At 38.3% G+C, this 23,109-nt stretch overlaps 1 protein-coding gene across 1 annotated transcript in view; it reads left to right on the top strand.

Moving 5' to 3' along the window:
* LOC128106662 (acidic mammalian chitinase-like) overlaps positions 1-22,320 on the top strand; it is a 35,924-nt gene extending 13,604 nt beyond the window's left edge. Inside the window, exons 2-12 of the mRNA XM_052732217.1 lie at positions 2,792-2,851; positions 6,917-6,946; positions 8,019-8,220; positions 14,429-14,485; positions 15,178-15,343; positions 19,220-19,344; positions 19,517-19,640; positions 19,919-20,104; positions 21,056-21,175; positions 21,262-21,403; positions 22,112-22,320. Coding sequence (XP_052588177.1) covers positions 2,792-2,851; positions 6,917-6,946; positions 8,019-8,220; positions 14,429-14,485; positions 15,178-15,343; positions 19,220-19,344; positions 19,517-19,640; positions 19,919-20,104; positions 21,056-21,175; positions 21,262-21,403; positions 22,112-22,320 — 1,421 coding nt within the window. The remainder of the gene's footprint in view (positions 1-2,791; positions 2,852-6,916; positions 6,947-8,018; positions 8,221-14,428; positions 14,486-15,177; positions 15,344-19,219; positions 19,345-19,516; positions 19,641-19,918; positions 20,105-21,055; positions 21,176-21,261; positions 21,404-22,111) is intronic.
* The last annotated feature ends 789 nt before the right edge of the window (positions 22,321-23,109 follow it).

Raw genomic sequence — 23,109 nt, 5'->3', positions numbered from 1 at the left:
TTGCTATTGGAAAGACTTATTTTTCACTATGGAAGTCTGAAACTTTACTAATATCAAAGTGGAAAGTTTGGATTTATGCTGAATCAAGAAAAGATTCCCAGAAAGCAAGGACAAGCCTGGAAAGAAATAGAATCTTGACAACAATGGTCCATAGATTATTGGTTTTCTGTCTCACACCAGTTGGCTCTTCTGATATGAGACAGAATCTCCTAATTTTTCTTTTAGCAATATGCTTGTGTTTAGAAGAGGGAGCTACATTCCAACTCCAAAGCCAGCTTGATTTATAATTGATTCCGGACCATGGCTATTCTAGAGTTAAAGAGGTATCAATGTTAGGCAGTGAGATATTACCCTGCAGAGTATATTAGTACTAATAAGTCCTTCCTTTCTGCTGTAGACATCTAGGTGTACAAAGCCTTATGATTTCTTGAAGATGGGTATTTCTATTATTCTGTAAAGACAAAAAACATAACTCTGCCCTGAACTTTGTTTGTTGAGTTTTTCTTACAACTTGTAGAGTTGCCACATCAGCAGATGAGCTATTACTTCTCATCAAGGGGTTTCTCCTGTTCAAATCAAATTTTTATTAATTTTCTAGGTATCCATAGCTTTTAGTCTCCTATGGAAACAAAAGCAAAACCCCTTCCCCAGTATAGGATGTATACTGGTTTCCATTTTGAGGTCAACACATCTTTGAAGTAAACCAGTTGGTTTAGCTCAGGAGTTTTTTTTTCTGTTGTCCAATGTCTCTCTGCAGTTGTTGTTCCTTTCTCATCAGCATTGAAAAAAATTCAAGATCAGTAAAGCATTATGTAATCTGTTTCTAGGGGTCATTTTTTCTTTCTGTTTATTTAGCATATCCTTTATAGTTCGATTATATCTTTCTATGACTGCTTGCCTGTGGGATTGTGTGGTATACCTGTAATGTGCCATATATTGTAATAAGCAAAAAACTGTCTCATTTTGAGACACATGATGGAGCATTGTCAGTCTTAATTTGTACAGTTTTTTTCCATGATGGCCATAACTTCTAATAGGTATGTAATTACAGAGTCAGACTTTTCAGAGCTCATAGGAATTTCCCATTGAAATCCTGAATAGGTATCAATGGTATGGTGTACGTATTTTAATCTTCTAAATTCTGCAAAATGAAATACATCCACCTTCCAAATTTTATTCCTTTGTATATCTTTAAGGTTGCTTCCTGCAAGTAATGGAGTTTGGTTATAGAAGGAACAAGTAGGACTTTTTTTTTTTTTTTACAATTTCCTTGGCTTGTTGACAAGTGATGGAAAAGTCTTTCTTCAAACCTTTACTATTTAAATGGTATCTCTTATGAAATTCTGAGGCTTCTAGCACATTACTTATTAATAACTGATCAATCTCATCATTACCTTGTGCTAGAGGACCTGGCAGACTTGTATGAAATCTGATGTGTATTATATATATAGGATGTTTCCTATTTCTGATGATTTCTTATTATTGTATAAATAGTGAAGCTAATTCTGTATTATCAGGAATAAATTCAGCAGTTTCAATATGTAAAATAACTCTCACTGTGTATTGAGAGTTAGTAACTATATTGACAGGTTCTTTGAAGTCCATTATTACCATAAGAATGGCATACAGTTCTGCCTTTTGTGCAGAATTGTAAGGGCTTTGAACCACTTTACTTAAATCTCCTGATTTATATCCTGCCTTTCTTGATTTATTTGCATCAATATAAAATGTGGGGACTCCAGAAATTGGTTTTTGCTGTATAATGTGAGAAAGGACCCATTCACTTCTTTTTATGAATTCTCTTCTCTTGCTTTTGGTCTGACAATTGTTAATCTCTTCCAAAAAGTTACTGCAGGCTCTTTGCCAGTATTCACTATCTTTCCATAAAGAGGAAATTTCCTCATTAGTTAAGGGTACTCCATTTTCTGCTGGGTCCTTTCCTGTCAACTGTCGAAGTCTTAATTTTCCTTTTAGAATCAAACCAGAGATCTTTTCCACATAAGTCTTTAACTTCTTACTTGGTTTATGTGGTAGAAATATCCATTCCAATATAATAACTTCCCTCTGCATCAAAATCCCTGTGAAGGAGTGTCTAGAGGGGGAGTATGACCAGAATGCAGTTAAATTCTGGATTCACATGATCCATATGTACCTCTCATATTTTCTTTTCTACTAGAGCCAATTCCTTTCAGCTTCAACTGATAATTCTCTTGTATTATTTAATCCTTGTCCCCTTTTAGGGTATTGGCCAAATTTACTAGTCCATCTTTAGGTATTCCAATGATAGTGTGTAAGTTGGAAATGCTTTCTAACATTTAAAAAAAATCATTAAGAGTCTGCAGTCAGTCTTTCCTGAGTTGTACCTTTTAGGGTCTAATTTTCTTGTAGATGTATCTTATATCCTAAGTAATTAATAGTCTCCTCTTTGTATTTTTTTGGGAGCAATTTGTAATCCCAGAAAGGCAGAACTTACTTCACTTATTCAAGCATGGTTTGTAAGATATCTAAAATTGGATCAGCTAACAAGATATCATCCATATAATGGTAAATTATAGATTGTGGAAATTTTGCATGGATCATTTCCAATGGTTTTTGCACAAAATATTGGCACAGGGTAGGGATATTTAACATTACCCATGGGAGGACAGTCCATTGGTATCTATTGACTGGCTGTGAATTATTATAAGTAGGTACTGTGAAGGCAAAATTTTCTCTATCCTTTTTATATATGTATGGTGAAGAAATAGTCTTTTAAGTCAATAACTATAATAGGCCATTCTTTGGGTAACAGAGAAGGCAAGGGTATCCAATTCTTTAGGGAGCCCACAGGCTGAATTATTAATTATTAGTGGCTCTGAGATACATCAGCATTCTTCATTTACAAAATTTCTTTTCAATAACAAATACAAAAGAATTCAAAAGGCTGGTAGATTTTTCAATATGTTGAGCATTTAACTGCTCCTGAACCACCTGCTCTAAAGCTTGTAGTTTCTCTTATGTCATAGGCCATTGCCCAAACCAGACAGGTTTATCAGTTAGCCATTTTAAAGGTAGGACCATTGGTACTTTGAAAAGCTCAACAGCAGCTGTGCTCTGTTTATGTACAGCTTGAATGGTTGGTGGCTGTTTTTTGTAGCATTTTATAATATTATTCCTAGAAACATGAATTGATCTATATTTCACTTTTGAGATTGGAGGAATTTTAATCTGGCTATTCGATTGCTGTAACAGATCTCAGCCCCAAAGATTCCCATATGGCTTTAGCCTTCCTCTCTGTCCTTCTGGTCATATGCATTCAACCCATCTCAAACTTTGTTTTACCTGAGATAAGGTTCCTATCCCTAGAAATTGGATATCTACCTCTTTAAGAGGTCAATTCAGATGCCATGATTTTGGTGTAATTATAGTTGCATCCACACCTGTGTCTACCAAGCCTTCCAGAACAATGTTATTAATTTGTACTCTAGGCTTTGGTCTTTGTTCGTTTATGGAAGTCTGCCAAAATATTCATCTTATGGTGTTTTTTGTAATTTTTGATCCATCTATCAAGGCTGTTCTATTGTCCAGTGCAGTATCATTATTTATATTAGACACTGGGTTATTTAATTGTCCTAGGGAGGAATTTCCTCCACAGTGGCTGGAAATGTTTGTACCACGTTTGATTTGGGGGCCTGCAAGTGGCCCCTTGAGGCATTTTCCACTAGTAGAGGGTTGCCTCATATGTCTCTTTTTGATGTGCATTCATTGGTCCAATGTTAGCCTTTGCCACATCTTCTGCATAATCCAGAATATTGGGGTCTCCTGTTTGGGTTATTTTTAGAGGAACTTCTAGGAATACCCTATGTACAATTTTTTCTTATATGACCTGGTGTACCACAGTTAAAATATTTGGCACTTTGATGCTTCCTTCAACCTTTGGAAATCACCTCTCCTATCCAAGCTTCATTACAATAATTAAGAGACTCAATACTATTTTTATACTTAATCTATTCCTCTAAAGATGTTAATCTGAGCTTTAAAGGTATAAGTATTCTTTTGCATTCTTTATTAGCATTATCAAAAGCCAAAGACTGAGTTAATACTTGTCTTAATTCTTGGTCGGATACTGCCTTGTGTATAGCCTTGGCCAGTCTTTGTAAAAAATCAGTAAACAGTTCTTTGGGCCCCTGGAAAACCTTCATATATATATCTCAGTTGGTTTCCCTGGTTCTGGAATCCACCCCCCCCCCAAGCATTTAAAGCTGCTGTACAGCATAGGGATAATGTATCCTCACCAAAGGTAGATTGTACATTTATATCAGTGAAACCACCCTCACCAAGAATTTGATCTTGGAAGATCTCAAAACCTCTAATCTTACCTTGCTGTTCAATGGCTTTAGTCTCTTCTCTCAACCAGCTTTTCCATTGTAACTGCTGGCTGTATTCTAATGCAGATGAAACTAACTGATTCCAATCATCTGGTGTGATTCTATTTTTAGAGGACCATGTACTTAGCATCTGTTGAATATATACCTTAGGTAACCACAGCCTCCTTAATGTGTTTTAAATCTCTCATATGAATAGGTTGCCATATATATTCTACATATTCCTTAGGATGTTTATCATCTGCTGGCTTCTCATGGACAGTGATAAGCCATTTTATGAGAGTCACCTGGTGATGTTATGACTTGTATGGCTTTGACCTTCTTCTTATTAGTTTCCTTATTACCCTTCCTGATAGACTCCTCCAGAGCTTGAAATCAATTAACTACTGCCCTTTGTAGTGTTTAAACCTCCTCTGTTGTGAAGGAGTCTAGAGATTTTATGGAATTATACATTTTTTATGTTCATCTGAAACATATGATTCTAAAGACTTTATTCTATCAATTAGTGATGATCTTCCCCCCCTTAGAAATTATCTGAATGGCATTAAGATTGCTTTGAAGCAATTTTCAATTCTGAAGATTGTTTTATCCATTAAGTATTTATACTTATTATCAATACAATTAAATTTGTTGTCCAGCTATTATTATCAGACTAAAGTTCTTGTGGTAAATTAGCAGATTCCAGAGAAAGAATCCATTTGTTTAGGTCCTCATTACCACTTTGCAAAGTCTGTATCAGTCCCATTAATGTCTCATTTTTGGTATTGTTATTAAGCCAATTTTTCAAAGCTGTGATATGAATCACTATGCTAAATGCGATTATGGTGAACATTGTATACCCAGAAAGGTCATATACATCTTGTAAAATTTCATTCATAGTACAAAGAAGTTTTTAAATTCCTGAGTCATGATATTATTGGCCATGGTGTGAGAAATATTCAAAATATGTAAAGAAAACTTTTATTAATTTGTTTATTTGTTAATAAGTTTAAGGGGTAAAATTATTGAGTAATTAAAATTTTACCCCTTAGAGATGGTCCTAATTGTCCTGGTGTTCCAGATGTCCCAGATCTTTTGATGGTTTTTAAGTATAGTAACGGTATTTGGCCAGCAGGTGTTGGAGATATAGCTCCAAAGCAGGTCTGTTCAAACTGACTCAGGCTGCCTGAATGGGCTCCTGTGGTTGAAGGACTCACCCAGGCAAACCCCTGAGTACTAGGTAGGGTTGCTGTGACCACAACAGATTATATATACCAGTAAGGGAATACACCAATGGGCTGGAAGTGCTCAAACGTGCACCTGTCAGGAGCTGCCTGCCTGGTTGGAGATGCTATGGGGCTGGTTGCACACGTGTGCTACATGTAAGATGGTGGCAGCGGTCATGGGCGGAGATTCAGGGCCAGTGGTAGGACAATAGGACAGTTGCAGGAGGGCACCAAGGGGCAGTGAAGCAGACCAGAGGTGCTGCCTAAGGGGGTAGGGCTGCTGCAGAGGCGTGCTTACTTGGTCACTCTCTCACTTGCACTGTTCTCCCTCCCCAGCAGCTGTGGTTGCAGTACAAGGCAGTAGTGATGGGACAATGGCATCTATGCTGGTACCCGAGACCTGGTTCAGGAGGGAGGGTCCAGTTAGGGACCTGGTGGCAGTGGCACGAGGCTTGAAAGCAGGGATATTTGGTCAACAAGGATGGAATCTGAGCTGCTGCTAGTACGCAGCAGATTGCCCAGGCTGCTCACAGAGTCTGTGGGCAGGATCTGAGCTGGCAGGGGGAAAAGGTTATCTCATACAGAAGCTTATCTGCATGGATAAGGGCCGTGGATGGCCTACCACGTGGGGGCACCAGCTATAATGAGAAAGCTGCAGAGTCTGTTTAACATGCAAAGGGTTTATTAAGGGCGAAAACTCACTGTACAGAACAGAACAGAATTTATACAGGTTCTAGAATGCTGTTCTGACTGCCTGGATCAGTCCCACATCCAAGTCTCATGATGGAGCAAAGAAAGTGATGCCTAGTGAATTTCAGGTCTTAAGGGTCTGTAAGGCCACACATCAGGGACATGTACTTCAAGTTCACAGGCAGGTGGAACAGTTACCTGTTGCATCTCTAGGGGCAGTGCTTCAAGGTCATAGATACATCAGCTACCCACTACAACGCTTCCAACATATTCCTGTAGCTTGAGTCTGCTTTAGAGGATGCCTTATGTGTTGAAGTACTGAGTTCATATCAGCTATGAGAATGGAGACACATCTGATTGTGTGGTCACTGAGTGCAGTGAATTTGGAGCCAGTCAGCCCTACTTCATAGATAGTAGACTTCACACTTACAAAAAATTATGACACAGAATGTAGAAAAGGTTAATGGCCATTTTGACCAACTGGTAAAGTGTAGATCAATGAATGTTTACTGAGAAGATAACTCCTTTACACAAGTGCAAAGTTTAACTTCTGCTGTCACAGCACACAATAAGCAGGATGAACCATAAGGCTCTAGGGTTATATCTGAGAGGATTTAGGCAGCTGGTTCAGAATAAATATGTGTTTTCTTTCACTAGGTCTGGCCCTTCTGCTGAATGCTCATCTGGGTAAGTCTCTAATTCCATGTCCTACAGTTGACAAAACAATTACCTACCATAAAACTCAAATATCTGAATTTCCATAAAGCAATTGTCTGATTAACATATTTAAGTAAAAATATACCATGGTGAAGTTGGACTTTCTTTTTTTTAATGGGACCACTAGCTCCCCAATAATGACAGTGAGACTTATTATTAATTATGAAAGATTAGACTTTAGCTTAGGCTTGCTCACAACTGGCTCTATAACTTAAATTGACTTTTTTAAAAAAATAATTAATCTACATTCTACTATGTGGCTTTTATCTCTCTCCCATTCTGGATGCCTGGTTTGTTCTGCACCTCACTAGTGCCTTTTGCACCTAGATTCTAACCCTCTAAGTTCCTCTCTCTGCCTGGAAGTCCTGTCTTTCCTCTCTTGCCTAGGTATTGGCCATTCAACTTTTTATTAAACCAATTGCAGTGACACATGTTCAGACAGTGTACAAATATCCAGCAACACCTCGATGTTACTCTGTTTGGAAAAATGTAACAAGAAATAAAACATATTAGAGAGGTGGGTTTGTTTTGTGGGGGAGTAGAGTTTCAGGTCAGCTGTTACTGCTATCCTCTATAGCTTGACCACTTAAAAGCTTTTTTTGTTTGTTTGTTTTTGTTTTTTTGAGGCAGGGTTTCTCTGTGTAGCTTTGGGCCTTTCTTGGAAGTCACTCTGTAGCCCAGGTTGCCTTCGAACTCACAGAGATCCACCTGGCTTTGCCTCCCAAGTGCTGGGATTAAAGGCGTGTGCCACCACTGCCGGGCTCACCTAACAGCTTTTAAATTCTCATCCATTGAACTTCACGGGACTGCTGGGCTTCAAGAACTATGAGAATTTTGTTTTAGAAAAAGCCTAAGCTTTTCCAAGCTCTCAAAATGAATCTGTAGCTTCTTTTGACTTATCTACAAGTGTGCTCACACTAGTCATCTCCACCCGGAGATCAGGCCTATGAGGTGGGGAGGGAAATAGAAGTAAAGCCCAAACTTTTATCATAGTTCAGTGAAATCTACACCAGACCATCATACTTATTTCTGACCACCACAGGGTCTACCTACAATCTGGTATGCTACTTCACCAACTGGGCCCAGTATCGGCCAGGCCTGGGGCGTTTCACACCTGATGACATCGACCCTTGCCTGTGTACTCACCTGATCTATGCCTTTGCTGGGATGCAGAACAATGAGATCACTACCATAGAATGGAATGACATTGAATTCTACAAAGCTTTCAATGGCCTGAAAAACAGGTAAAATAAAGGGGTAGATAGCTAACTTGGTATCTTTTGGACCAGTAGTTGCCAAATACCAGTGCTTCTGAAGATGTTACTCATAACTTACTATAACACGTCACTGCTTATCTGTCTATCTATCTATCTATCTATCTATCTATCTATCTATCTATCTATCTATCTATCTCTCTCTCTCTCTCTCTATCTATTCTTTTATCTATCTATCATCTATCCTCTACCTTTTACTTATATAAAATTTAATTTTGAGAATTTGTATAATGTACTTAAATCATATCACTCCCTTCTCAACCTCTGTCAGATGCTCTCCCTTTCTCTACCTATGCAACTTTAGTGTCCTCATTTTTGTTTTAAACACACTGAGTCTAATTTGTGCTGTCCATATATCCTTGAGTGTGTGGGAATCCACTGGAATATGGTTTACCTATAGGAGTCACACCCTTAAGGAAAACTGACTCTCTCAGAGGTTCTCATTTGGCACTAATTCTTCAGCTAGGGATGCAACCCCATGCTCACCTTCCCTTTTCATGACAGAATTTTGTCTGGTTTGATATTTTGGATATCTTGTACATGCTGTTGTTCCAATTGCAGTGAATTCATATGTGCAACTTCTCTGCTGTATCTGGAAAAACACTTTTATTGTAGTCCACTGTCTCTGTTTCTTACAGTATTTCTACCCTGTCTTCTGTAATTATTCCCTGTTTGATTTATGGCCTGCTCCACATGATGAAACTCATACATTACATCACTATCAGGACCAAGAACCTGTGAACAGACAGATTCTTTTTATTTCTTGTTGATACAAATGCATGTGGTCATTGATGTTCTAAAATAAATATAAACTGTAGAATGGTTCATGTGAAAATTAGCAAATACATTATCTTACACATATTTTAATGATAAAGCAATTTAAATGTACTTCCAATGGTTTTCAAAATACTATACAGTGCTAAGAATTGTAGATACCATATTGTAGAGATAAGATCTTGAACTCATTTTTCCTATCTCACTAAAGGTTTGTATTTGTTGACCAACATCTCTTTAATCCTCCCTTCCCCTGCTTAAAGATGAAAACTTCAATATGATAGTTTTTGCATCATCTTATTATATTTTATTTTGTCAATTTTAACTATCCCTTAGAAGCCTGTTCTTTTCTAATAAGAGACAGAAAGGGAGTGGATACGGGGGCGGGGGAGAAGAGAAGAGGAGGAACTGTAAGTAATATAGGGAGGAAAAACAATAATCAGAATATTGTATGAAAAAAGATTATTTTCAATAAAAGGAAAAAGATAAAATTCTACCATCTACTCTTATGAGTTCAAATATTTTAGAATCTGCTTGTAAGTGAGGTCTTGTGTTATTTGTTATTCTATGCCTTGTTAATTTTAGTTAACATGTCTTCTAGGTTTAAAATATTGTTACAAATGGCAGATTTCATTCTTTTTAAAATTCAATGATATAATTCATTGCATATAATAGCACATGCTTTTAAAAGGTTCATTATTTGATAAACACTTACAATGATTATATACCTTGGATAACTAAGAATAATGCTACAATGAATATGGAAGTGCTATTATCTACCTGAGTCATTGGTTTTACCTATTTTGGGCATAAGCTTATTCAAAAGGTTGCTATGCATTACAATGATTCTACTTTGAACTTGTTCAGGAATCTTCATACTTGCATATAATGTGTATAGACATTTAAATTTCCTATTTGTGCTCAAATATTCTCTACATAATTTACAGTACTGGTTATCTATTCTGTTTTTTATAAGAGATACTCTCAATACTGTTTTACTTTGCATATCTCATAGATAATCTTATGGATTATCTATTTTTATATACCTTTGGGATATTTACATTCCTTTTGAAAATGTCTACTCAGGGTTTTGATCCTTTTAGGATTAGGTTGTTTCCTTGCTACTGAGTTGAGTTCTTGATATATTTGGGATAGCATCCCTAACAAGATAAATGGTTTGCAGATATTTTCTCCTATTCTTTAAGCTGAAAATCAATTTACCTCAAGATCCAGTTAATCATTCATGGGCATATACTCAAAGGACTCTGTATCTTACTACAGAGATACTTGTTTATTCATGGTCATTGCTGTGCTATTCATAATAGCCAGAAATGGGACACAGCCTAGATGTTCATCAACTGATGAATAGATAATGAAAACATGACACATTTATACAATATAACATTATTCATCTGTCAAGAAATATGGAATTTGCAGCTAAGTGGATAGAGTTAGAAATCATCATCATGAGCAAGGTAACTCAGACCCAAAGGACAATCATCACATGTTTTCTCCTATATGTGGATGCTAAATTTCAAGCTTTAGATTATGTGGATGTTAAATTTCAAGCTTCAGATATGTGTTTTAATCTGAATAGTCACAGAGATTAGGCAGTTAGTAAGGGACTAGTCAGGAGAATGCAATCTTTCAAAGAAAAGAAATAGAACATAGTTTTATAAAGAGATAAAAGGGAAAGTGGAATAGAAGGATTTACTAGGGAAGGGGATGAGGAGCAGAATAAAGGAGGGAATATGGGGAGGGACAACTAACACTAAAGGCCTTTTGAAAATTCATATGGAAACTTGCTACTGTAGGAGCTTTTATAATCTGTTCCCATCTGTTGCCAGAAGTATCTTTGATGTTGATAGAATAAGGCAGAGGTCTATGACTATAACATAATACTATTAGGAGCCATTTTATTTATTTATTCATTTATTTTAGATCAGTAGTGTTTTGTTTTATCCCAGTTCTCTGGGCTATCTAGTCTCTGGTTCTTGGTCACTCAAGTAGTGTCAGATATGAGTTCCTTCTCATGGAGTAGCCCTTAGATCAAATCAGATATTGGTCAGCTACTCCTGCAAGTTCTGTGCCACCATTGTCCTAGCATATTCTGTAGGCAGCACAGATTGTAGGTCCAAAGTTTTGTGGCTGGGTTGGTGTCCATGCTTGTCTTTCAGTAGCCTGTAAAGTACCTTCCCACACTAAAGAGACTAGGATATAGGGGTGAAGGCTCTATGTAGGCATCAGCTCAACTTTTCTATGTTTCATGAGTTGTGTGGCAATGGGGCCCCACTGTCAGTTTTGGAGAGAAGCATTTTGTCTTAACAATATCATGGGTTATTTGGAGATTTGCATGGTATCCCCTTGGCCAACAATTCAATTGAATGTAATCCAGTCCAGCTACTGGCTGCCTTGCCTGGCTAAAAGAGGTGGCTAGTTGAGACATCATACTGCCCTGTTACTAAGAGTCCTTATGAAGATCACCTTCATAGATTCAAGGAAATTTCCATTGCATTAGGTTTCCACCCAATCACCCACATGCTCCTCTCAATCCCAACTGTGTAGTTGAACTTTTCTGACCCCCCAGCCAGCTCCATAATCACAACACAGAAACATTATTAATTATGAAATCTCAGCTGATAGCTTAGGTTTGTTTCTAACTAGCTCTTAGAACTTAAACTAATGCATTTCTATTAATTTATGTGCTACCATGTGTCTCATGGCTTGTTACCTCATCTCCTACATGACCTACTTCCTCTTCATCTGGCTGGTTATTCTGCCCTTCTTAGTCCCAGCATTCTCTCTACCTTGAAAATTCTGCCTCATATTGGGCATTTAGTTTTTTATTAAACCAATCACAAGTGACATATCTTTACACATATCTCACAACATTTCTCCCTTTTTGTCTAAAAAGGAAAGAGTTTTTAACTCTGACATAGTACAATTATATACAATAAGAACAATTATCAGGTGAGAATTATATTTACAATGTCTAGTCCATTTATATTTGGCAATTTTAAAGGCTGCCTCTAGTGTTCTGGTGTAGTGCTAGGGATGAGACTGTAGGGTTGCTTCTGGGGGAACAGAGAGACAAGATGTCTGCAGGCAACCTACCTGGTTTTTGGGCAGATTTGGCCTGTGGTTTAAAAGGTGTGCCTGCTCGAGTTGGCAGCTGGGATACAGAGATGAGTTGGGAGAGAGAGGTTAGGAGGAGATGGTCTGTGTGGCCCAGAGGAGATGTGAGCAGTGGGGCGGGGGAAGAGTGCAGCTGGTGTTCTGGTGGAGTTCTGGGATGAGACAGTGGGATTGGGTCCTGGGGAACACAGAGAATATATAAAGAATTTAAAAGGAGTCACCATATCATGCTTGAGACAGTGTTCCAATTTGACATCTTATGCTACCAAATAAAACCTCAAGTGCCTGGAGTGGGTTATATCATATTAAATCACTGACCAAAGGAGTTCGTTATCAACACCCTCAATCCCAGGCTGTTGCCAAGGCTGTTGGTTATTCTCTACAACCTGATAGTAAGGCCCTGTTTCTGAAGACAGCATTCACTTATATCATCAAATATGGAGAAATTGAGCTGATGCCCAACTAGAAACTTCACCCCTACTGCCTATCACTCATAATTCTGGAAGATACTCTGCATGCTACCAGAAGAGAAAAGTAACCATCAATATCACCCAGCTACAAACCCTGTGACGTGCATGTTGTGTCCTTTCTCTGTTTCCGTTATTCCTTTGATATGCAGTGGCCTTAATTTGATGTAATTCTACTGTCCATTTTGCATTTGCTACTCATGTGTCCAGTCATAATACCCACCCTCCCGCAAAGAGATCACTGCTTAGCAAGTCTATCATGGAACTATCCCCATGTTCCCTGATTTTTCTCTAGTAGTTTTTAGTTTTATAATTTTGAGTCTTATATTTAACTCATCAATACACCTTAAGTTAGTCTTTTTAATATAAGAGAGAAGGGTTCAAATGAATTCTTCTGTTTGTCTATTAAGCTCTGCCATGTGAGGGTGATGTTTCTGGTCCAGGAGCCTCACTTCAAGTAGCAAGGATGTAGACAACTTTTCATATTGCCTGCTGCAGTCAATATTAATATATATTACATTAAAATACTGAATTATTTTAATTTAAATAAAATGAAATAAAAATTAAATTAATAAAACATTTAAAAGTGTGTGTGTGTGTGTGTGTGTGTGTGTGTGTGTGTGTATGATGATTTTTCTTTTTTCTGTCTTTTTGTAATGACCCAGGAAACTTCAAATCATCTTGGCTCACTGCAAGAGAAAACAATGAACAGAAGATTTTAAAATTAGACACGTTTGAGGTCAAGAATTATAAGGGTTTTCTGTATTTTGAAGAATTCTCTTTGTTTCCTTAAAAATTTTCATTTTTATTTAAGTGCATGTGTGTGTCTATACTCAGCCAAGTGCATGTGAATTCAGGAGTCAAAAAGAGGGCATTGGAATTGGAATTACAGGTAATTGGGTTGTGAATCACCTGATGTCGGTGCTGGGAACTGAACTTTGGTTCTTTACAATAGCAACATGTTCTCCTAATGACTGAGTAATTTCTCCAGCCATTGGTTATTTGCATCAAAATTACTTGTGTCCCTTGATAAAAATGCCTCTCCTCATCCTAAAGCAGCAGTTCTCAACCTGTGAGTCATTATCTCTTAGAGGGTTGAATGACCCTTTCACAGGGGTCCCAAGAGACCATCAGAAATATCAGATATTTTCATTGCAATTTATAATAACAAAATTACAGTTATGAAGTAGCAACAAAATAATTTTATGGTTGGGGATCACCACAACATGAAAAACTATATTAAAAAGCATTAGGAAGGTTGAAAACCACTGCCCTAAAGTAATGTCAGAATCTTAGGGGAAATGAAAATAAAGCTAGAATTTTCATGTCCTCTCATAACCTTTGTGCTTAATTGTTATGGAAACAGACATTTTATAACCACAATTCCCAGGTATATGTGTAATGGCAAACCAATTAATTTATATTAGTTATTATAGAAGGTAATGAAGTAATTACACTTTAGCAACGTTCAACACTTTATCTGATGAAATGGCAATGAGGTAATTATGTTTTTAAGTTATATGTAGTACATATATTGCTAGTACAAGTCAATAAAGCCAAACCGCTGTATAATTCTGATTTCTCTGAGTGGCCCTGATTTCATTTATGGTGATAATGTAAAGTGCTTTTGTAAAGAAAGTTTCAGTAGTGGAAGACAATAGCTCAAATAGCTCTACAGTAGATAGTATGACATTAACCCTGCTCTGAATAATTTGAGCAGGCCCAATACTATAAACAGCAATGCTATTTTAAATTGCAGAACCCATGGATTTTAAATTTTCTGTTTATCTTTTGTTTTAAAGGAATAGCGAATTGAAAACCCTCTTGGCCATTGGAGGCTGGAACTTTGGAACTGCACCGTAAGTTCTCTTTAGAAAGCCAAATGCTCACTAAAAGCACTGTAGCCCAGCATGATCCTTGTACTTTTAGACTTCAAAACTCCAGATGGATATTAAGGATACCTATGAAATTAATATCTGACTTAATAAATTATCATGCAAAATAATTAATACCTATTAGAAAATTTTAGGATTATTGTGGCTTTCACAGGGCTAATTTTGGATGGATGTCTTGGGATGCCATCCTCTGAGTTTTAGTTGCTTGCTTCGAAAAAACCTCTTTATAAAGTATATGGAGGGCATGAGGTCTGATAAGGGTTGTGTATATTTTTTGTCTGTCTTCCTAGAGAAAGGAAAAGGAGATCATGTATACCAACAAGACTTACTTGAGTACTCATGAACTGGTGGCATATTTAAAGACACAAAATTGTCTGTGAACTAAGTTTGTAGGGCATTCAAAACAACAAGGGCATTTGCAATAAACATCTGAGTTGCAAGTGGGGAAGAATAATAAGATAAAGTGAATGCTAAGATACTGTGGGTGGCAAGAGTAGTGATTGCAAAGAGAGACCAGGAAAACCCTGAAACATGCTTTAATCCTCAATCAGGTCCTGGACAAGGACTGTGAGGCAGAAACTGAAGAGCAAACTGTTTTTATTCCAGGGTAGAAAGAACACCAAGACCTTACTCTGCCTTTCTTTGGTTTCCCTCAGTTTCACTGCCATGGTCTCCACTTCTCAGAACCGCCAGACCTTCATCACTTCAGTAATCAAATTCCTGCGCCAGTATGGGTTTGATGGCTTGGACCTGGACTGGGAATACCCAGGCTCTCGTGGGAGCCCTCCTCAGGACAAGCATCTCTTCACTGTCCTGGTGAAGGTAAGGAAAGTGGAAAGAGGTGCTATCCCTGTCAGATTCAAAGCCTGTTTTTCCCAAAGACAACTGAGTGCTTGTACACACCAAACATGACTTCAGAATTATGGAATCTTAGCATAGTAAAGGTTCTTAGATGCCATACACTCTTTGAACAAGCTATATATTGGACATTGCTCTATATGCTGTTTTCAGAACCACAGTTAATTTCATCTTGACATTTATTCTATGATCTAGGTTCATTGAGCATTATGGTCTTCATTTCACAGATAAGTAACTAAGGTACTGAAAACATGTAAGTAATTTGGGCATAACACAGCTAGTAAGTGTCATAAATACCAGTGTATCTGTTACTGAGTCATTGCACAAAACTGTCTGCAGTTATTGAGTAATCTACATTCTGTGCCAGTTATTTGGTAAAAGTCAAAACAAAAACTAAGGCAGAATCTTGGCTTTCAAGAACACACATCTGAGGAAATGATCTCAGATAAGCAACAACTCTAGCACATTTTGATAAATGCTGTGATACAGGTCTATAGAATCCAAAATCAAATGAGCAGTTACCTAATTCTGCTCTTGGGCAAAGTCGCAAGGAGCTTTCTAGGTAAAGTGGTGCTGGATCTCACTGAGAGAACTTGCTATTATCCAACTCAGTGAGGATGGAGATGACACAAAAAAGACAGATTTGTGTGTGCAAGTGAGGAATGAGTTTTAAGCCTGTGAGAGCAAATAGGTGGCATGAATCAGATCATGCAGAGATTTTCATATTAAGTTAAAGAATTTTGAACTTACCTAAGGACAATGGAGATCTTTCAAAGATTTCATGAACCGATAAATATGACCAACCTTGTATATTTTGGAATGGTTATTTTTGGATTAACTATGAATCATGAATTAGGAATGCAGAAGCAGGATACAGTAGGAAGTCAATGAAGTAAGTTAAGGAAGAGGTGAACAAGATCCCAACAGTGGCCCTAACACTGGTGGAAGGAGAGGATATACACAGATACATAAAGAGAACAAGTATCAGTAGGAATTGGGTTTGAAGTAGAAAGGATTCCTAGTTTTCTGATTTTGAAGACTAATTTCATTGTAGCGCAGCTGGTATAGACAGGAAGAATAATAAGAGGACTGCTGGTTAGCTTTGGATATGAGTGTGACATATCTGGAATAACTGCAAGGAACTGAGTGGATACCAACCTGGAGGACATGGCAAAGGACACTGCTGAACTTATCAGCAAGGGTATATGATTGCCAAGGAAAAATAAATGATAAAGGCAACAGCTATGATGTCTGTCAAATTGGGGAAGTAATTGGCAGTGAATAACTTGAACATTTATACTACAACAGTAAGAAAACACGTTTATTGAGTACATTGGAAGGGGAAACACTGATTAGAGCTCCACAGTACAACAAAGTAGGCTGCATGTTGGAATTGTCTCTGTTTTGGAGAAGTATTTGTTGCACAAGGGTAAACATCTTAGCATGCAGCTTCTGGATGTTTAGCTTCCACAATGTGAATGAGTGAAGTTCAGACTATGAACCTGCTAAACACGTCATTTCCTGTTATATATATATATAATCTCTTCCAAGCAAATCAAGCCTGTAAAATTAAGGGATACAAAAGTTAAGGTAGTTCTGATTGTTCATAGTTCTGTAGTAGGCAGAGATTTTGGTTGCAGGTCTAGGGTGAGACAGTATTGTGGTTTTGTTTGGCACGTCCAGTTAATAGTTTGGCTGGAGCAAGATTTTTCTTTTTGTAAATTTCTGAACGAAGTTTGTGAAAATATCCTATCCATTTTCTGACCTCTCAGTGACCTAACTACAACATGAGTTTCAGACTTTCTTCTAAGGTAGATTATTTTCTGCATGGATTCATATATCAGGTGATTTGGGACAATCCTTTTCTACACTATGAATATGTATTACTCCCATTTGCTAATAAGAAGCTGGCTGTCTGATAGCTGGGCAGGAAGAAATTGAGCGTGAGAGCCAGACTAGGAGAATTCTCAGAAGAGGAAGGGCAGAGTCAGAGTCACCCGAGAGAAGCAAGATGATAATGTTGTACTGAGAAGAGGTACCAAGCCACATGGCTAAACATAGATAACAATTATTCATTGATTTAAGTATAAAAGTTAGCTAGTAACAATCCTGAGCCATCAGTTGAGTGATAATATTAAACCTCTATGTCTGTTATTTGGGAGCAAGTGGTTGGGGCAGGAAGATGTCCATTTACAATCAGGTTACCAGCTGGCTTCAGAATAACTTCAATATTGGGCTAGTGAGATACCTCAGCAGGTAAAGTATTTTCTTCAAAGCATGAGAACCTGGGTTCAAATTTCCAGAGCCCACATAAAGGCCAGATGCAGTAATGCACATCTACAATCCCAGGGCTCCTATAGAGATGGGAGGAAGAGACAGGAGCATCCCCGGAAGAACACGAACCAGCTAGTCTGGCATACACAGTAGCAAAGAGCAAAAGGGATAGTGCCTCAAAGAAAGTGGAAGGTGAGGACTGGTATCTGAGGTCATCACATGTGCTTGCACTCACACACACAGGAGCATGAACATTTTATGTGTGTGTATGTATAGGTTGTACATATGTTTCAGGTGCACATGTATGTGAAGTGTCATTTCTCAGACACTGTCCACCTTGATTTTTGAGTCAGTTTCTCAGTAGCCTAAAAATCATGGGGTAGTACAGGCCATCTGTCCAGTGAGCCCTGGGGATCTATCTGTCTTAGTTTCCTCAGCACCAAGGTTAACAAAAATACACCACTTTGTTTTGTGTAAGCATTTTTTTTTTGGTTTTTCAAGACAGGCTTTCTCTGTGTAGTTTTGGTGCTTGTTCTGAATCTTACTCTGTAGACCAGGCTGGCCTCGAACTCTCAGAGATTCACCTGGCTTTGCTTCCTGAGTGCTGGGATTAAAGGCATGCACCACCACCACCTGGCTGTTTAAGCATTTTTTTTATGTGGGTTCTGTGGGAATTGAACTATTAAACTCAGGTCCTTCTGCCTGCATGGGAAGCACTTTAACCACTGAGACATCTCCACAGACTTCACTTTCGTTTATGTTGAATAGCTCCAAAGATCATAAATAGCATCCCTACTCTTAGTTGAAGTATGACTTTCATAAATTATAATGTCTAATCATTGGCTGCAGTTCTGCTCAGTGAAGTGACAGAGAATAAAACCACAGACACAACAGTATCTGAGTTTAGCATTTGAAGACAGACATGACAATTTGCTTGTAATTCTTCTTCCAGTTAAACATCTTAGTTTTTTTCAACCACAATTCACACAGCAATGTTCAGAGGTGTCCCTAGAATGCCCTTTGGTGACCCAAATAATGCCATTATCAGAGCTCAACTCAGTACTCCAAATAAATGAGAGTCACACAGAATAAAAGTGAATTAACATCTGGTACTGAATTGGATCTGTCACCCAGCCATTACCACCTTCCCCACTTGGTAATTCATAAATATATTGAATGATATGTCAGTGTTGTAAGGTGTAAGGAAGCAACTTTCTATAACACTGAAAGCTAGGTAAAGGGCATCACAGAGAGTATAGTTTCAACATGATGTGATACAAGTGAGCTCTGACTGGTCATCTGGAACCTTGGATCTATCTGGTCATGACCCAGACATTAATTTTCTGTGGGACTCCAGTGAAAATTTCCAACTCCCATGCATATTGCATAGTTATAATTTTTAAAAATTAATATCATCTATGCTACTCACTTTATTGAGATATTGATAGACTAAAGTCAGACAAAATAGTTGAAAGTACTTTGGAGAAGAAAGACACTGTGCAAGTATGCATTTATTTCATATACCTATTTGAAATTAACTTCAAACATGCTTGCCTTATTCTACAGGAAATTCGTGAAGCTTTTGAGCAGGAGGCTACTAAGAACAACAAACCCAGGTTGATGGTTACTGCAGCTGTAGCTGCTGGCATTTCCAACATCGAGGCTGGCTATGAGATCCCTGAACTTTCCCAGTAAGTGATGCACTTACCCTAAACTTCTGTGGAACCATTTTAAGCACTGCTCTTATTCTAGAGATGTCTTGTGCTGTAAGACCTTGTTTGTGCACTTGCTTTGGAAAAGGTGTCTTTGCATAGATGTGAGAAACAGTTATCAGAAATGATTTTAAATCTTACTACCTATCAGGTACCTAGATTTCATCCATGTCATGACATATGACCTCCATGGCTCCTGGGATGGCTACACAGGAGAGAACAGTCCCCTCTACAATTACCCTAGTGAGACTGGCAGCAATGCCTACCTTAATGTGGTAAGACTCTACAGTAATGCAGACTGGGGGTGAGGTAAATCATATGGAAATTAAGACCTCAAATTTACATAAGTTCAGCAGCTGTTCAATTTTGATAAAGATTTTCTTAAGTTACTGGCCATATCTTGTTAACTATAATTTCATCAAAAGTTTTTGAAAAGAAAATAAGAAATACATCTATTGGTTATGAACATCATATAATTTGCCTGCTAAAACAGGGAGCTAATGTAATTAAACACTCACCACTGGGTCCTGTGCCTAACCTGCTTCCATTGCAGGATTATGCCATGAATTACTGGAAGAAAAATGGAGCCCCAGCTGAGAAGCTCATTGTTGGATTCCCAGAATATGGACACACTTACATCCTGAGCAACCCCTCCAATACTGGAATTGGTGCTCCTACTTCTGGTGCTGGCCCTGCTGGGCCCTATACCAGGGAGGCTGGGTTCTGGGCCTACTATGAGGTCAGTAGGTTGGCTATATAGTGCTTTGTAAATTTCACACCCAATGTTGTACATAGTCTTCAGTTTAGGACCCCCTGGATCTCAGTGTTGCCTAGTACCTACCTATAATAAGCAGTTCACTCCTGGTGCTTTAAGTGTTCAGATAACATACTTCTATATTTAATCCAAATAATATTCTTTCAAGCAAAAGACCATACTATTATGAACATTTATGTTAGCACAGAAAGAAATAAAATAAATTTATTTCTCATTCTACTATGGAATCCAAATTTCTAGTGCTAAAATATGAATAAAATATAAGAATTTGACAAATAACTCAATCTGAGAATGTAGCTTAGTGGTAGAGCATTTACCTAGAAGGAACACAGCCCTGGATTTATCTCTAGTACCATAGAACAAAACAAAGTAGGACCATGCTGTACAATGATTTTTCATGAAAAATTTCCTTAGGTTTGGTTGTTCATTCCTTTAATTTGAACAATCAGGAAGCTGAAGCAGGATGATTTTAAGAATATATATATATATTCTGTCTTAAAAAAGAAAGACTTGCCGGGCGGTGGTGGCGCACGCCTTTAATCCCAGCACTCGGGAGGCAGAGCCAGGCGGATCTCTGTGAGTTCGAGGCCAGCCTGGTCTCCAAAGCGAGTTCCAGGAAAGGCGCAAAGCTACACAGAGAAACCCTGTCTCGAAAAACCAAAAAAAAAAAAAAAAAAAAGAAAGACTAGGAATGTGATGTAGCTCAGTGATAGAGCATGTACTGAGAATAGATAAGTCCTGGGTCCTGTCTCCACCACTGCAAATATGAAAACAACTCAATTTTCTTTATTACAAAGAAAACTGAATTACAAAATTGAGGTAACCCCAAGTGAGGATATGAAAGGAAATAAATCAATGTTTTCTCTCTTTCATGGGATGACTATTTAAAGGGTTTAAATCTCTTAATGTTTAAAGATTTGCACCTTCCTGAGAAATGGAGCTACTGAAGTTTGGGATGCCCCTCAGGAAGTGCCCTATGCCTATAAGGCCAATGAATGGGTTGGCTATGACAATATCAAGAGCTTCAGTGTCAAGGTAAGGTGAGCTCCTTGGATTTGCTGACATCACAGCACCAAGGCTGAGGAAATCAAATTAACCTTACACCTTCTGTCTTTAAATAGGCTCAGTGGCTTAAGCAGAACAATTTTGGAGGAGCCATGATCTGGGCCATTGACCTTGATGACTTCACTGGCTCTTTCTGTGACCAGGGCAAATTCCCTCTGACTTCTGCTCTGAATAAAGCCCTTGGTGTGCCCACTGCAAGTAAGTGACAGCATGAGTATGCAAAGGGTGTGTTACTAATGTCTCTTTATCAATTTAAAGGCAGTCTTGGCATGCTCATCCCCATGGCATGGGGGGTATTCTTTCCATTCCATTTCATTGTACTTGCCCAGGTGAACGACAGCTACCAACCTTCCCTAAATCTCAATTTCTAAGGAATTATGGGAAATCAGGCTTAACTTTGGAGTGTGTGGGATCTGATTTTCTAGGACTTCAAGGTTTGTAAGAGTCTTGCAGAAATTGTGCTTAACTTTAGCATACAAATCTGTGTGTTTGTATGTGTGTATGTATCTTATTCAATGTCTTGCTTAGGCTCCTGGGGAGAATTAACAGGAAGCCATGCCAGTGCTCTTATATATCAATCACTGAGGGAATGTCTCAACTTCCCTAACCATTTCCAGATTTTTCTCTCAGAGGTATTTATAAACTGATCTTAAATAAATCTTTTTGCGCAAATTAGGTCTTTTTTGAATGCCTTAGATGACAAAAGAGAGAAAAATAGAAAGCTGGGCTGGACTGACACTTTTTATTAATTCCTGATATGTAATTGTCTTTGAGTCTCTTCAGCTGTGAGAATGCAACTAATTGCATCCCCTCCTGGCAATGGTGTGCCTAGTTTTCTTTACTTCTGGGTGAAGGTCACTGCCACAGCAGACCCACCACTCTACTTTCTCTATTTGTACATTTCAGGTTGCTCAGCCCCTGATCTGCCTACTGATCAAGTGACTTCTCCTCCAGTAACTGGAAGCGGATTCTGTGCAGGCAAAGCTGATGGCCTGTACCCTGTGGCTGATGACAAAAATGCCTTCTGGCACTGCCACAATGGAGTCACGTACCAGCAGCACTGTCAGGCAGGCCTTGTCTTTGATACCAGCTGTACCTGCTGCAACTGGCCATGAACCTGACTGTGTCACTCTTCTCTAAACTTCTGCATTCCCCTTTACTTCTTGTCAAAGACCTCTTGCTTCCATCTAAAGTTATGGAATAAAATTGGTAGCCAAAACATGAGATTCCTTGATTTTTTTTTTCATGATTTGGTGGAAAACTTTTCTCCATTTAGAAATATCAGCTGTATATGGGCTGGAGAGAGAGAGAGAGAGAGAGAGAGAGAGAGAGAGAGAGAGAGAGAGAGAGAGAGAGAGAGTGTGATGACATGGTGGAGCCAAGAACCCTGTGTTTTTCTACCTGTCCATGTCTATCTGCATGATGGCTTAGACTCTGGAAAATACTTGATGTTTTCTGAGACTCTGGAGGATATGCAATGCTGCTTGCATTGCTGAGGAATGAAATTTAAGACTTTCTCCCACTCTTGCTGGGGATCTGGTGCTGTTCTAGCATGCCCGAAATTAGAAGTAGTGGCTAGATATGTGCCATGGACTCTTCTTGGGGTGCCTGCTTAGCGAAGAGGGTTACAGGTGTCTTTATCAACAGTATCAAACTGACTCCAAGTGACTTAGTGCCTCTCTAAAACTTCATCAGAGATGCTTTGTTCTGCAGTAGGTGGCAGTTAATGCAAAGACCCATAACTGGTCAATATGCAGAAAACAAACTGTGGAATGCTTAGTTGTGATGATATTTTATTTGTGCTTTAATAAATAAACTTTGCCTGGAGATCGGGGGAAAAGGCCAACCATTATAAGTAAACAAAGAAGTTAGGCAGTGGTAGCACATGCCCTTAATCCTATCAC

This window comes from Peromyscus californicus, unplaced genomic scaffold (assembly GCF_007827085.1).
Source record: "Peromyscus californicus insignis strain IS unplaced genomic scaffold, ASM782708v3 Scaffold_9__1_contigs__length_137607984, whole genome shotgun sequence".
In the NCBI taxonomy this organism is placed as follows: Eukaryota; Metazoa; Chordata; class Mammalia; order Rodentia; family Cricetidae; genus Peromyscus; species Peromyscus californicus.
The sequence above is the reverse complement of the archived record's forward strand: the minus strand, read 5'-3'. Positions and strand labels throughout refer to the sequence as shown.